The sequence below is a fragment of the Microcaecilia unicolor genome, chromosome 14 (assembly GCF_901765095.1).
Source record: "Microcaecilia unicolor chromosome 14, aMicUni1.1, whole genome shotgun sequence".
Lineage (NCBI taxonomy): Eukaryota > Metazoa > Chordata > Amphibia > Gymnophiona > Siphonopidae > Microcaecilia > Microcaecilia unicolor.
In genome coordinates, this window is record NC_044044.1 from 20,741,107 (window position 1) to 20,757,889 (window position 16,783).

The following is a 16,783-nucleotide window of genomic DNA, read 5'->3' on the forward strand; positions in this document are numbered from 1 at the left end:
GCGGGACTGCTCACAGGTCCCGCTCTAGCCTTCGAATTTGTCCAGGTCTGGGGAGGAGCCAGCGTATTATCAAGCGCTGATTGGATGCCAGTGTGTATATAAATCTTTCCCCTCCCAAGTCCTCCCAACCCTGGCCAAGCCCAATATTACACCCCACCGTCCTGGATATAGTTTCAAGGGAGTCTTTCCCTTGAAATTTTATCTAGCACAGTGGAGTGGGGTCTTAGCGTGCATATAGTCCCCTGCATTGGGAGAGAGAGGTGGGTGTAGCATAAGTGGTCTATTTTCCCCTTGCAATATTGGCCGCTTGTTGGGGGTGGGGGGCGGGGAGGGACTGTATTTATATAATCTCAGAAGGGGGGGGGGGGGGGGTCCGTGTGCGTATCCAGCACCCTTCTGATTTTATTCAGCACATGGAGCGAGAGGAGGGGGGAACAGACAGTGTGTGTGTATATATATATTTCCCTTGTAATTTTAGCCACGTGAATAGAGGGGAGGTGATAATTTGAATATATAATCACCCCCTTGTGATTTTATCCAGCAGTGAGTTGTTGGGATATAGATTTACATAATGATGGTGAGTAGGTATCAGTGAGTGTGTACGTGTGCAGAGGGGTCTCGCTATGTGTATACAGTATGAGTCAGATATCTCACTCCCATCCCCAAGATGAGAAAGTGAGCGGGGGCGGTGTGTAATAAACTGTTTATATCATGATGAGTGGTGTTAGCAGTAGGACCCGGCGGACGCCGCCCTCCCCGCTCCGGGCTCCCATTGTCTGCCGGCTCCTCGCTCGCTGCCTCCCAGTGTGTGTGAGTGCGAGTCAGCTAAGCTGCCTCCGGTGCCTGCTGGATCCGAACCTGGGACCGGGCATGGCCCTGCCGCTGCGCCCCCTCCCTGTCCTCCTGCTCTTCCTGCTGCCCCAGCGCTACTTCTCCTCTCCGGAGAGCCGTGGCCGGAGCTGCGCCGACACCCGCCACGTCCTGAGCTCCCGGGGGTTCAGCCTCAGCCTGCTGCCCCCCACTCTCATCTCGGGTAAGTGCCCTGCCCCGGAGGCCAGAACACGCTTCCACTCTCCTACACAATACCCCCGATCCTTAGGCATGCGCCTGTATCCCGTCCCCTAGTCCTAAACAATACTCCAGTCTCTTGTATTCTGCTCTCACTTTTAAACAATAGCCCGATCCCTAAACACTGCCCCCAATCCTAAAGGCAACTCCAACCCTTAAACCTGTTACTATCCCCACTAGGAAACAATGCCCCGACCTCTAAAACAGGCTCCTTGCTCCTAAACAATACACCCAATCACTAAAGCTGCTCCTACATATAGTCCCCAGCCATTAAATGCTATCCCTGCACTTGTATCCCCATTCCTAAACAATACCCGGACATCCACCTATATACAGTCTCCAACCCCCCCTAAGCACCACCCCCAATCTCTAAACATACTCTCCCATTTCTGTATACACTGCTATCCCTAACAATCCTCCACCCCTAAACCTGCTCCCCTGTGCTTATCCCTAAACAATGCCCCGCCCCTAAATATGCTCCTCCATACTGCACATTCCCTTATATAATACCCTACTGTTAAGCACTGCCCCTACTGCTAAAGAGTACCCCATACTCTCTCACTCCTATAGGCTGTTGACCCCTAACTACTGCCCTTCTAAATATTATTCCTAAATACTAGTACTGCACCTCAAGTGCTATCTCCAAACTTCTGCACATGGCCCTCCCCTCTTCCCCCCCCCCCCCCAATTTTTCTGTCAGGTATGTGCGCTCACCCCTACGTCACTGTACCAGCCATAGCTGTACTGTGTGACTCTAGAACCCAACAAGCCCAGGCTTTTTTTGGAAAATTGTCCTCTACCCCCTTAATACTGGTCTCACCCATGACCCCAGCTCCTGGACCCCTAATACTGTGGGGTGTAAGAGTGGGGGCTCTTGGGGTCACGGGGTTTTTGCAGAGTACTGGTTTCCTGTTCAAGATCTCTACTGTTCCTTTGTTTCTTTGTGTCATTTCTGCCTCTCTACATTGGGACACTTGGATGCAGTTTGTGAACAGATGATGGAATGATCCCTTAGCCCCCTCTTGTCCGCACTCTCTCTGTGCCACCACAGCACAGCCCCCCCCCCCCCCCCCCAGTGAAGGGCTTTGGTTACCATAAGGGATATCCGGGGGAGGGGGGTTCAGGTTTAGAACCTTTGTGAGGGAGTGGGATACTCTCAGCACCACCCCCAAACCTTCTGCACCAGTGTCCACTGTCTTGGGGAGGGGGCAGCTATAACTCCTTCCCCCCTCGATTGTAACCCCGTTCCTCCTCTCTCCCCCAGGTGAGCACCTGCGCATCTGCCCCCAGGACTATACGTGCTGCGCCAGCGAGACGGAGCAGCGGCTGAGCCGACAGAGTCAGGCTGAGTTCCAGAGCCTGGTGGAGGACAGTAGCTCCTTCCTGCTCAGCACCTTTACCGCCCGGCACCGCAAGTTCGATGGTAAGACAGGAGCCGAGGGGAAGGGACAGCAGGCAGGCAGGGACAGGAGTGAGAATGGGACTGGGCAGGGGAGGGAGGGGAGAAGTGATCCTACAGCAGTGAGACAGTATTCCTTCACTACTAACTGGGGAAGAAGGTAGTCACACCACATCAGTGGACTTTTCACCACTGGTCGAGGGGGCATACGGCAATTGAAATAATGAAAGGACTCTCATGGCTCACGAGAAGAGGGCACAGGACATGGTGTTTTCAGGGAGGTGAGGTTGTGCCTCTTCTCATGTCCTTGTAGGCATTCAAAGCTGGTCCTGAGACAGGTCAGTGGTTATGACCCTGAAGGCAGTAGAATTCATAGACTTAGCTGCCACGTGAATGCTTCTGCTCTGATTGCAAGATGAAGTTATTAATGTGCCGCTAACAGGGTCATGCCGTACGAAAGAGTAGGGTTGGCGTAACCATCAGGCAGACCAGGTGGTCAGTCACCTAGGACAGCAGCTATGTGGGGGCTGACAAAGAGCAGTGGCAGTCAAATCACAATAATAGATCCTGCCAGCCACAGAAAGTTAATGGGGGGGGGGAGGGGTGCAAGGCTGAAGGTTCACCTAGAGTATCCAATACCCTTTGTATTTACCCTGCGAAAGGGGCATTTAGAGTTAGGGGAGGAGCGGCCACTGCTCAAATGAAAGAGGTCAGAAGATTTGGAACAGCTTTACACTGTGTTAACTTGTTCTTCTCCATGTTGTGAGTCTCTCCCTTCACCACTTTTACCCTTTCCTCTTTCTAACCATTCTCTCTCTATTCCTGGGCCTTGCCTTCCTCTCTGTCATCTCTGGACTATTCCCCTCGCTCTCCTCGTCTCCATCCCTGCCCCTCCCTCCCCAGAATTCTTCCGGGAACTGATTCACATGTCGGAGAAGCTGCTGATCCAGATGTTCACGCAGACGTACGGGAGACTGTACATGCAGAATGCTCAGCTTTTCCAGGAGCTCTTCCGGGAGCTGCACCGATACTACCAGGGTGGGCGCGTGCACCTGGAGGAGGCGCTGGCGGACTTCTGGGGCCGTCTGTTGGAGCGCATCTTTGGGCTCTTGAACCCGCAGTATTACTTCCCTGAAGAATACTTGGAGTGTGTGAGCAAGCATGCGGAGCAGCTGCGGCCATTCGGAGACGTGCCACGCAAGCTTAGGATACAGGTGAACCCCAAGATAATGAGGGTGGGGAGAACATGCACAATGCCCCTGTGCAATGGACACTGCTATAATAATGAAAAAAAAAAAGGACCTCAGATACTGGGGGCAGCATTGCACTGACTTGTTGAGGACGGCAAAGCATTGTAAGGGGGTGGTGTGTAAATTTTATTGTGTTGCTGACATAACGGTATACTACGTTATTCTCAGTTGTCCTCCTCTCTCCCCTAGTGGAGGACAGACATGTCTCTACAAAAAGTCTGTAGGACTGTGACAATCTGGAGGGCAAATGCTGTGGAGGGAAATTCTACATAAGGTATATCTCCATTTAGGCACGTCTGACGTACGTAAATGCAAAATTGGTGCCACAGCAGTGGCATAGCACAGAATTGAAAAGTGCGCATACAAGTGGAAGGAGTAAGGTCGGGACGTGGGAGTGTCATCCGTCAACATGCGCATCTTATAGAATACTATCAGATGCCCAAATTGACAGGTCTAGGCATGCCCTCCATGCCTACCATTCACATGGCATAAGCGGGCACGCCTTCTTTTTGGCGCACCAATGCGGGCTTGTTCGATTATTCTATAACGGCATCAGGGCGTCCTGATGTCGTTATAGAATTGGCACTCCCTGCCAAAATGGAGGTGCCAGTTTACAGAATTACCACCTTAGTGTTGATGCAGTAATGTTGTGTTTCCCCTCTCCCCTCTGTTCCCAGGTGACCAGGGCACTCATTGCAGCACGAGCATTTATGCAGGGTCTTGCCACAGGACGTGATGTCATAACTAAAGCTACCAAGGTGGGGCGTTGATCCATGGCAGCTCTAAATCTCAGAGTGGTGACTGGTGCATCTGGTGAGGTAGCAGGGAGGGAAGCAATTCTGTCACATCAGCACTGTAGATGGGGGGGGGGGGGGGGTGCATAGAGGGAAAGTAAACTTAAGTTAGACCAGTCTGGAGGGGGCAATGATCTTACTGTTATGTTGCTATGTTTTATTTTTTAAATATATCTACATTGATTATCTTAAATGATTATACATACTGAATGGAAATAGCTTTATCATAAGATACTCATATTCCCTCTTTCTGTTAAATTTTAGGGCACATTTAAAGCCACTGCCAAACATTAAAGAAAATGACAGCTATTCAGTCACAAAATATCAAAATAATTCATGCTGCATCGGTTGATATATATTGTTATGGCTCAAATTCTCAATATGCCTAAAACATGGACAAAAAAAAAAAAAAGAAAGACCTCAAGCACCAATAACACTGTAAATCCTCAAAGGCACTGGTGGGTCAGCTTCATTCATTCACAGGTCAAAAAAACTCCATATTCCAACAAGCTTTGAAGAAACAGCCTTAATAAATACATCTTCATGAACTAAAACAAAAAGATAAAGCAAAATAAAAAAAAAAAGCCAAGCCAACAAGATCATATTCAATACAAAATAACACTTATCTCCAAACTTGGAAACTAAAACCTCTCTTGCATCCACATGGGATATAAGTTGCAGGAGAAGCTTTAGTCTGTATGTTTGAAGATTGCAGATAAGTGTTATCTTGTATTGTGTGTGATCACATTTTGGTGGCTTGTTTTTATTTTCCTTAGTTCATCTTTTTTTTTTTTCTTTGATTCATGAAGATCAAGGTGTTGGTGGCTATGTTTCTTCAAAATTTGTTAGGATACAGAGGGTTGTTTTTTTTTTTTGGACCTGTGACTGGATGAAACTGAGCTGCAAGTGGTTTTGAGGTTTATACACTAGCGTTGGTGTTTTTCTGAGATCTTTTATTCTCCATATGTTTTAGGCATATTGAAGATTTGAGCCATTAGCAATATAAATTGATTGATACCACTTGTATTGATTTGATATTTTGTGGGATGCTCAAAGCCCTACTGTGCACAGAAAGTCTTGAGTGGAAAAGGGACATTCGGGTCAGAAAGCTCACACTTTTCTGGCTACATTACAAAAAGCTCGCTGAACATGGATCCTTTTATAAGATACATTTAGGTCCATGAGAAGTACACATACATGTCCCTAAATGTGCAGTGGGCACAAGCATTTTGTAAAAATATGTATACGAAAAAGTTGCATCACTGGGTATCATAAGAACATAAGAAAAGCCATACTGGGTCAGACCAATGGTCCATCTAGCACCAGTGTCCTGCTTCCAGTAGTGGCCAATCCAGGTCACAAGTACATGGCAGAAACCCAAATAATAGCAAGATTCCAGAATCCCAAACAGTAGCAACATTCCATGCTACCAATCCCAGGGCAAGCAGTGGCTTCCCCCATGTCCATCTCAATAACAGATTATGGACTTTTCCTCCAGGAACTTGTCCAAACCTTTTTTAAACCAAGATATGCTAACTACTGTTACCACATCCTCCGGCAACAAGTTCCAGAACTTAACTATTCTTTCAGTGAAAAATATTTCCTCCTATTTGTTTTAAAAGTATTTCCATGTAATTTCATCGAGTGTCCCTTGGTCTTTGTACTTGTTGAGTGAAAAATCGATTCACTTCTATCCGTTCTACACCACTCAGGATTTTGTAGATCTCAATCATATCCCCCCCTCACCCATCTCTTTTCCAGGCTGAAGAGCCCTAACCTCTTGAGTGGAGGAGTGGCCTAGTGGTTAGTGCAGTGGACTTTGATCCTGGGGAACTGAGTTCAATTCCCACTGCAGCTCCTTGTGACTCTGGGCAAGTCACTTAACCCTCAATTGCCCCTGGTACAAAATAGTACCTGAATATATGTAAACCGCTTTGAATGTAGTTGCAAAAACCACAGAAAGGCAGTATATCAAGTCCCAATTCCCTTTCCTCATGAGGAAGAAGGTGCGACCTTCGAAACCTAATCAAGAAATGTATTAAGTTATGTCCAATAAAAAAGGTATCATCTTATTTTCTTTTCCATGTTTTATTTTGTTTGATTTCTATTGATAACCTTAAGAGTGGACTAACACGGCTACCACTCTCCTCTTCATATAGGAAGAATCCCATATTTTGTATGTGCAAGTGTCAGATTTTGCAACTCACCTGTGTAGCGGGCCCATACACATAAAGGCACAGTATTTCAGAAGATTACAGCCAGTGAAGGAGGAGGGCTCCTAAAGTCAAATGTTTACATTTTTAGGGTTATGTAAATACCAGAGGGTTAAATGTGGTTTGCCCCCCCCCCCCCCGTAATCATTCCTCTGAAACCCTGGTTGAACCGAGCAGTTCACTGACCCTTATGTGTGACTCAGTCGGGCAAAAGCTGACGGGGACTTAAACTATACGTGTATCTGCTGCCATGTTCACTTCTCTTATTGTGATGCGCCGGCCCTGCAGTCAAATATCTGTCTGGGTTAAAATCTGCCATAACAGACAGTTAATTTTCCTGAGCAGTCAAATAGAATTAGTACGATGATAAGTTGTTCTCAAAATAACTTTCGTTCTAGCATAAAACAATCCACATGGTTGCTGAGATCATAAACTGCTCTTGCTTCAAATGCCAAGGCGTACCAAACCTTTCATCCCAGATTCTCCCCTCACCCCGAACTTCCTGTTCTGATTTAAATTTCCAGCGTGCCCTCTTACAATGTAAACATCTTGGAGCAGTCCTCTGCTGCTCCTGTAACTGAAAACCATGTGCTTAGGAATATGGACCTGTGTAAATAGCCATGATTTCATGTTTTTATTCCTCCTAAATTGTAGGAAAGGAGGCCAAAACTGAATCATCTAATGTTGAAAGCAAGGTTTCTGAGTTGGCCCTGTGCTAATTTACTAGGGCTGAGTGCATACAATTAGACTCAAAAATTTCATTAAACTTCTACATTTAGGAATATAAAAGCCAACAAAAAGCTCTTTCTGTTTTTAAACCACTCCTGCATAGATGAACTGAAAGAGGATAATACCAGCAATATCCTGTAATGATTTTTAAAACCAGACCAAGCAAATATGACATCACCATGGAATCTTAAATAAGTTGGCTGTCAACTAATAAGGGGAAGGGGAAATGGGACGACTTGATATCAGGGGCGTAGCCAGACTTCGGCGGGAGGGGGGTCCAGAGCCCAAGGTGAGGGGGCACATTTTAGCCCCCATCCCTTTCAACCCCCCCCCCCCCCCACTGCTGGCAACCCGCCACCGCCAGGTACCTTTGCTGGCGGGGGTCCCCAACTCCCGCCAGCCGAAGTTCCCTTCAGAGCCGGTCTCCTCCGAGTCCAGCGCGTTCGCTGATCTGGATTCTGTTTCTGTGAGTCCTGAAGTCCTGCACGTTCCTACATGCAGGACGTCGAGACTCACAAAAACAGAATCCAGATCAGTAACGCGCCGGAGACCGGCGCTGAAGAGCACTTTGGCTGGCGGGAGTTGGGGACCCCCACCAGCAAAGGTACCTGACGGCGGGGGTGGGGGGGGGTGAAAGCAGGGAAGCCAGGGCTAAATCTGCGAGGCCCATGCCCCTGTGGCCCCACCTAGCTACAGCCCTGCTTGATATATTGCCTTTCAGTGGTTTTTGCAACTGCATTCAGAGCAGTTTACAAGTACCAGGGGCAAGGAGCTGTAGTGGGAATCAAACCCAGTTCTCCAGGATCAAAGTCCGTTGCATTAACCACAAGGTTACACCTCCACTCTAGTAAGCACAATGAGTTAATTTTAGTAACTTAACCTTAACTCTCTGGATAACTGGCAACTAACGAAAACATTTAAACACGTGTCATACGTCTTAACATTACCTAACAGCCTTTGACTCTTCTCTCTCCTTCTCTGCTCATATCCAGCAGACCGCCAAGACCTGTCGTTTCTTTCTTTACAACATCCGTAAAATCCGCCCCTTTCTTTCCGAGCACTCTACCAAAACCCTCATCCACACCCTTGTCACCTCTCGTTTAGACTACTGCAATCTGCTTCTTGCTGGCCTCCCACTTAGTCACCTCTCCCCTCTCCAGTCAGTTCAAAACTCTGCTGCCCGTCTCATCTTCCGCCAGGGTCGCTTTACTCATACTACCCCTCTCCTCAAGACCCTTCACTGGCTCCCTATCCGTTTTCGCATCCTGTTCAAACTTCTTCTACTAACCTATAAATGTACTCACTCTGCTGCTCCCCAGTATCTCTCCACACTCGTCCTTCCCTACACCCCTTCCCGTGCACTCCGCTCCATGGATAAATCCTTCTTATCTGTTCCCTTCTCCACTACTGCCAACTCCAGACTTCGCGCCTTCTGTCTCGCTGCACCCTACGCCTGGAATAAACTTCCTGAGCCCCTACGTCTTGCCCCATCCTTGGCCACCTTTAAATCTAGACTGAAAACCCACCTCTTTAACATTGCTTTTGACTCGTAACCACTTGTAACCACTCGCCTCCACCTACCCTCCTCTCTTCCTTCCCGTTCACATTAATTGATTTGATTACTTTATTTATTTTTTTGTCTATTAGATTGTAAGCTCTTTGAGCAGGGACTGTCTTTCTTCTATGTTTGTACAGCGCTGCGTATGCCTTGTAGCGCTATAGAAATGCTAAATAGTAGTAGTAGTAGCCTAATAGGGGCTGGAGGCACCCCGCCGACTTCCAAAGCAGTGTGAGGAGGAGGGGAGTGACACAGAAGGGAATTTCTTTGACTGGCGGAACTTCAGCATCCCCGCCAGCAAAGGTGGTGTTTTTAACACTCCAGGGGGAGGGGGTTGAGTGAATACTCTGCCCCCTCAGGCCATCTGAGGGCCCCTCCCCAAATCGGAGGGCTGGCTACACCTCTGCCATGTACCATACCAAAATGTTTGTAAATTTTATAGTATTCTGTTCCTTCGTAATGCTGTTAATCAAGACAGCAGCTGGCCTTACGGAATTTAAAGGGGGTTTGGGCAGATTCCTGAGGGAAAAAATCCATTGAACATTATTAATTTTTTTTTTTTTGGGGGGGGGGGGGGGGTTGCCTGGTTCTTGAAGTCTGGATTGGCCGCTGTCGGAGACAGCATGCTGGGCTTGATGGACCCTTGGTCTTTTCCCAGTATGGCGGTGCTTATGTACCTAAGGAATACATAGTTTGTAATCAGTTAAGATAGTAGATGACGTCAGAGAAAGACCTGCACGGTCCATCCAGTCTGCCCAACAAGATAAACTCATATGTGTTACAAATCAAGGCCAGGTAACACAAAAAAGTATCTGCCATTTTCAGGGCACAGACCGTAGAAGTCTGCCCATCACTAGCCCCACCTCTCCCCACCAGCTCTGCCACCCAATCTCCGCTAAGCTTCTGAGGATCTATTCCTTCTGAACAGGATTCCTTTAGGACAGACCACCAAATATGTTGGAAACTGCCCCTTTCGCCACGTTGGCACCAGCACAAGTCACATCCTTTTTCATACATACGCTTCATTGCAGTGGCGTAGCCCTGGGTGGGCCCAGGCCCAACCACTTTGAACTCGGGCCCACCCAGTAGCAGCACACCTATGATGTGGCTGGCAGGGATCCCCAAGTCCCACCAGCTGAAAACTTATACCTTGTATTTGTTCATACCGGAATCGGTTAACGCCGTTTACGGTACTATGTAAGCCACATTGAGCCTGCAAAGAGGTGGGAAAATGTGGGATACAAACGTAACAAATAAATGAAATAAACATCTGCCCCTCCTGCATACTTTGTAAATAGCAGATCTTCGCCTGCAGCAAGCAGCGACTGATACGTACTGCTCGCACTGACCCCACAGCCTTCCCTCTGGCGTATTCCCGCCTGTGCGGAAACAGGAAGTTGCATCAGTGGGAAGGCTGTGGGGCCAACATGAGCAGTGTGTATTAGTTGCTGCTCGCTGCCGGTGAAAATCTGCTGTTTAAAAGGTATGCGGGAGAGGGAGGCTGTTTGAGAGACCATGTGGCATGCAGGCGAGAGAAGGAGAGACGAAATCACCTGTGGGATAGGGTTCTTCTGCCCACCCATCTTGGGCCCAGACCCACCCAAAATTGGGTGTCTGGCTATGCCCCTGCTTCATTGTATCGAAGAGCCACAGGTCATCCTGAGCTAATTATGTTTGTTTTAACTGTTTCATTCTGAAATTCAATAAAAAAAAAAAAAAACAAAGGCAAAGAACCCCCCCCCCCCCCCCCCAAGAAAAAATGCAGAGACTGGGTTACCCGTGTAGTGTCTGTCTGTGGCAAATACGACCAAAATTGGAGTGGAGGAATAGCCTAATGGACCCAGAACCAGAGAAACCAGGTTCTAATCCTGCAGTTCTTTTGATCTTGGCCAAGTTACTGAACTCTCTGTTGCCTCAGGTACAAACTTAAAGCCTCCTAGCAACAGGAAAATACCTACTGTATCTGAATGTAATTCACCTTGAGCTACAAGTAAGAAAGGTGTGAGCTAAAATCCAAATCTCCCTTCACGGTGATTCACAGTTGACCAAAACCCATCATTATGATCAAAGAAATATGCTTAATCCTGGAAAACTGGTCATGAAGCTGAAGTCCTAGATTCCTGCCTTGGATAAATATCACACCAGCCCTGTTTCAGTGTTTCTTAGTGAGGTGTGGTTTTGTGACAGGGGGTGTGGTCTGGGTATGATAGTGCAGGGGTGGGGGGGTGGGCAGGGTGTGGTCTCTCATGTCACTGCGTTGTGGTTAGATGTGGTTTTATGCAGTGGGACATGGTTTCGCTTAATCCATGCCAGAACCTGACTGTCAAATGCTATTGCCTTTCTGTGTTGATCTCTCTGCCACTCCGTGGCAGGTATTAAGTGGTACCTTCTGTGTGTCTGCCTGTCACAGATCAGCCCTTCTGCTGAGTGCTTGCGGGCAGTGATGAGAATGACCTATTGCCCCTTGTGTCGCGGGATGCCAAGTCTCAAACCTTGCAATGGCTTCTGCCTGAACGTGATGAAAGGGTGCCTCGCTAACCAGGCTGACCTGGACTCGGAGTGGAACCAGTTTATTGGTGCGTACTGGCTCTTGCATCTGCGGGCATTGAGGAGCATGTGTGCTTGGCAAGGGAATTTCCCATAGCTGTGAATGTCAGTCACAGGAACCCCCCTCAGCCCCCCCCCCCCCCCCACTTACTCACAGCTGTAACTGTTGAAGTCTCTTTTCTCCTACATCAGATGCTCTTGTACAAGTTGCTGAGCGGTTGGAGGGTCCCTTTAATTTTGAACTTGCCGCGGACTCTATTGGTGTGAAAATTTCAGAGGGTATCATGTACCTGCAGGAGAACAGTGTACAGATGTCCACCAAGGTGAAGGATGGGGAAGGGGGTGATCGGCTGAAAAGTGATGGCATCGCTGTCTGTCTGTTTCTCTCTCTCCCTCTCCTGTCTGTCTGTCTGTTTCTCTCTCTCTCTCTCCTGTCTGTCTGTTTCTCTCTCTCTCTCTCCCTCTCCTGTCTGTCTGTCTGTCTCTCACTCTTCTGTCTGTCTCTCTCTCTCTCTCCCGTCTGTGTGTCTGTCTCTTCTCTTTCTCTCCCACTCCTGTCTGTCTGTCTCTCTCGCTCTCTCTTTCTCTCCCTCTCCTGTCTGTCTCCCTCTCTCTCTCTTTCTCTCCCTCTCATGTCTGTCTCTCTCTCTCTCTCTCTCTGGTGTGATGGGTAGGCCTCTCTGTTCAAGTCTGTTCCTGTTTCTAGCAGCTGACCTCTCTCTTTTGCTGTAGGTTTTTCAGGGTTGTGGAAACCCCCGCCCAGCCCCTGGCCGCACCAAACGGGCAGCTCGGGATGAGACAAAGCGACGATTCAGGACTTACTCCCCTGATGAGAAACCCACCACAGCCGCTGGGACAAACCTGGACCGCCTGGTGGGTGCAGCTCATCTCTGGGAGGTCAGGGTTTGAGAGGTTCTGTAATGAATGACTGGGGTACACCCTTAGCTGCTGAGAGAGTCCAGGGACTGTGGATATGAGGCACTTAAATTCCTTGTAATAAGTACAGCCTTTCAGCCTTTTTAATTTGCCCTTATAACAGATGAAATGTTCTTGAAAAACAGTGGCAAAAAGGAGTTCAGAACACCGTGAACAGCGCTTTTTTGGAATGTGTCTTCATTACAGATGTACATACAAAACAAAGCCGAATATTTTAAAGTGTGATGTTCGTATCTACAGTTGACAGGGATAGTCGTGATTTTTGAGTTTTAATCAGCGGGGGTGGGGGGGCAAGGGTCCTTATAGATAACTGAGGGGGGAGAGAGGGTGTGCAAGGCTGAAGGTTTGCCTAGGGCAGTGATTCCCAAACCGAGTTCCAAGGAACTGCCACAGGAGGTCTGGGCAGCCATTTTGTCAGTGGAGCCGGTATGGGCAGGAGGGACTGGGGTTCGTTCTTGCCCATCAACTATACGTTAGGCCGAGGAGGCGGGTGGGTGGCCTACGTATGGTTCTAGGAGAAAGGGTGCTCCTTGTGGATGGGAGGGGGGGAGGCGGGTGAGTGGGTTCTTTGTATTGAAAATATTTTAGGGGTTCCACCATAGAAAAAAGTATGAGAATCACTGGCCTGGGGCATCTGATACCTTGCAACGGTCCTGACTGTGAGAGTAAACAGCTTCTACGAATGTGAGTCACGGTGTAACGATCAGTCTAAACCACCTCCATCCTGAGTCGGCATTTTTAGTGATGCTCAAAATCATGCTCAAGGATACATTTAGAAAATACATCAACATATGCCTTTGTATCGCTCCATGGTGCGACCGCACCTCGAATATTGTGTTCAATTCTGGTCGCTGCATCTCAAAAAAGATATAGTGGAATATTCATTGAGTGGAGGAGTGGCCTAATGGTTAGTGCAGCAGACCTGGGTTCGATTCCTACTGCAGCTCCTGGTGACCCTGGGCAAGTCACTTAACCCTCTATTGCCTCAGGTACAAAAACCAAGATTGTGAGCCCTCTAGGGATTGTCAGCCACATTGAACCTGAACTCTGTTTGGGATCATGTGGGATACAAATGTTACAATAAATAAAAATATTTGGGTATGACTGCTGGTGATATCGGTCGACTTCTGGCCTATAGAAGTTGAAGCATCATCTCTGTCAATTGACCTGAGACAATCCATAAATTTACCTTGCAGTGATGTTAACCTATTTCACTGGCTATTTTCACTCACCCACCCCATGACAGGCCTTCCTTTAAAAAAAAACAACAGGTTTTCAGCTTCACACTTGTAAATCATTTCAGGTAAAGCTTTCCATCTTAATGGATTAGCCACTGAGAGCATTTGGCGTTTTACAGTGTATCAACTCTCTTCTCCAACACTTGACCATCTCAACAAGGTAGAAGAATGGGTTGATACAATCTTGCCTCTTCTTTCCTGTTGCCATCTTGGCCACCATGTTTTGAACTAGTTGCTTCAGAGGAGCTTATGCCAGCTGCGAGTCCATCATGCTTGAGCCACTGCGAGGAGTAGCCTAGTGGACTTTGTTCCTGGAGAACTGAGTTCAATTCCCACTGCAGCTCCTTGTGACTCTGGGCAAGTCACTTAACTCTCCATTGTCCCTGGTACAAATAAGTACCTGAATATATGTAAACCACTTTGAATGTAGTTGCAGAAAGGCAGTATATCAAGTCCCATTTCCCTTTCCCTATCATTACAAACATGGGTGAAGCTGCCAAATTACCCTTAGCTCCCAGTCTGATAGTTTAATCAGAGCAGATGCTTGTGCCTCTGTAGATAAGTTTACATCCATCCAGACCCCCAGGATTTTCACTTGAAGCACCCTTTGGATGGTTTTTCCCTCATATGCAAATCTGCCTCATGCATATTCATTGTGGATACCTGAAAACCTGACTGGCTGAGCGTTGAGAACTGCTGTTATAAGCTGTGGTTTCTGTTCCTGTCTCTGCAGGTGAAAGATGTAAAGGAGAAACTGAGGCTGATGAAGAGTTTCTGGGTGATGCTCCCCCACACGCTCTGCAGTGATGACAAGGTGGCGGCAGATGTGACCAATGAAGAGAAGTGCTGGAATGGGCAGGCCCGAGGGAGGTGAGGCTTGGAGAGGGGAGACTGTGGGAGGGAGGTCAGCCGGGACTCAGAGGGAAAGGGGATGAGATTTGATATACCACCTTTCCCTGGTTACAATATTATATACAAGTATTTATTTTGTATCTGGGGCAATGGAAGGTTAAATGACTTGCCCAGAGTCACAAGGAATTGCAGTGGGTATTTCCCTGGTCCTCGGGCTACTTCACTAACCATTAGTCTACTCCTCTTTAGGGAGGGGAGACTGTGGGAGGGAGGTCAGCCGGGACTTGGAGGGAGGGGAGACTGTGGGAGGGAGGTCTGCCGGACTCAGACAGATGGGCAACCGGGGCAGGGAGGTCAATGGATGTTCAGAGGGAGAGGAGACTATGGGAGGTAGGGCAGCTAGCCAGAGCCAGGATGGTTGGAGATGGTGGAGGAGAGACTGTGGAAGGGGGATGGCCAGGCCTGTGGATGTGAAGGAGAGGCCTTTGAAGGACGGCTGGTCAAGCCTGGGAGAAAGATACAGAAAGAGGAAGGAGAGACCATGGGTGCAAGAATAGTCTGGACTGGAAGGTAGGGGGAGAGGTTGCTGGAGGAGAGCTTTTGGGAGGGAGGCTGGTGGAGGGAAGGAGGATAAACTAAGAAGGAAAACAGCCATCTCAACTGTAAGGGAGCACAGAGGAGGAGGGGAGGTGGCCAGACTTTAGATGGTAAGGAAAAGAGAGGCTAAAATGAGGAGGTAGGAAGACATGACAGTTCAGGAGGAGTAAGAATGCCATATGGGGGCACTAGCAGTTAGGTCTGCATTATAATACAGCTCCCTGCTTGCTCTTCAGGTACCTTCCAGATGTGACTAGGGATGGCTTGGTAAATCAGATCAACAACCCAGAGGTGGAGGTTGACATCGCCCGGCCAGAGCTGAGAACGCGACAACTCATCATGCAGCTCAGAGTAACCACCAACCGGCTCCGTGGTGCCTTCAGTGGCAATGATGTGGATTTCCAGGATGCCTGTGAGTGTTACTTGTCCTGGACACCAGGCACAGCTCTAAACAGCTGCATTCCTCTGGCTCTGTGCCCCTACAATTGGTGGGTCTGGCTCAGGATTAATGTTGGTGGGCGGATAATTGGCCTGCGATTGGTAGAACTGGCTCAGGGTTAGCACTGGTGGGCAGATCACTGGCCTGTGATTGGTGGGTCTGAGTGCTGATGATTGGTTGCTTTTTTTTGTCTTTCCTCAGTTGAGGACGGCAGCGGAGCATCCGGTGGGGGCGAGAGGTACAGTGAGGACTGGCCTTCGGGAACCAATACTGGCTCTAGACCAGGCGAGGGCCGCATTCCACGGAAGGACCGACCCAGCAAGGGCAGCAAGCAGAACCAGAGTGGGCGGAACAGCGCTGGGCCCAGCAGGCAGGCTAGCTCCTGGCTCCTGCTGTCCGGACTCCTCCTGGTGCTGCACTGTCGGTAACACCTGGAGCTGTCTCAGACACACCTACTGACTGTCACGCCCAAGCTGGCCCGTCATTAACAGGGTCCCACGTGTGAGCTAGTGGACCCTTTTCCAGCAGCAGGGTCTATGGACGTAAGCCAGTCTTTCCAACGGAGTTGATGATCAGTCTAAAACATTGAAAGTTTTTGTTTCTTCCCTTCGTGGAAGATGTTTTTATCCTTTTTTTTTTTTTAATCCAAAAAATTTCCACAAGGGATGTTCTCCCACCTTTGTCAGAGAGGGGGAGAGGAATGCAGCAGACAGGCAAGGGAGTGTCTCTGAGGGGTGAAGAAGGATACGAGTGCAGCTGAGGGACTAGAGAAGGATTTTAAGGTGAAGAATGGAGGGGTTGAAGGAGCAAGTGGGGGGGGGGGAGCTATGAAAAAAGTGGAAGTGCAGGCCGGAGGGGGGGTAAATAGGGAATGATTACTGGGATTATTACTTTTGGGGGATTGAGGGATGAGGGGCTGGGAAGGAGGGGGGGGGGGTGCAGCTGAGCAGTGAAGGGATCTTTGAAAGAGGGATATTGAGGAGGGGACCTAGCGTCCTGTGCTGAGAGCACCTTGGCCCTGGGCAACAGTAAAGTATTTCGGTACCAGTGAATCCAGGTATCTGAGTGTTAGCAAAGGGACACCGTGTGGGAGACTATGTGTGCGTTTGCTGTGCTCTGGTGGTGGAAAATGAAGGATTGGGGGAGGGGCTTTTCTTTCCTCT

The 16,783-nt window shown here is 48.6% G+C and overlaps 1 protein-coding gene across 1 annotated transcript; it reads left to right on the top strand.

Moving 5' to 3' along the window:
• The first annotated feature begins 777 nt into the window (after nt 1–777).
• Nucleotides 778–16,402, top strand: GPC2 (glypican 2). The gene is made up of 10 exons (XM_030187675.1): nt 778–1,033; nt 2,333–2,491; nt 3,371–3,681; nt 4,395–4,475; nt 11,422–11,587; nt 11,751–11,881; nt 12,291–12,431; nt 14,466–14,602; nt 15,418–15,593; nt 15,822–16,402. Exons 1-10 carry the CDS (start codon nt 871–873, stop codon nt 16,046–16,048), a joined length of 1,692 nt encoding a protein of 563 aa, XP_030043535.1. The 5' UTR covers nt 778–870; the 3' UTR covers nt 16,049–16,402.
• The last annotated feature ends 381 nt before the right edge of the window (nt 16,403–16,783 follow it).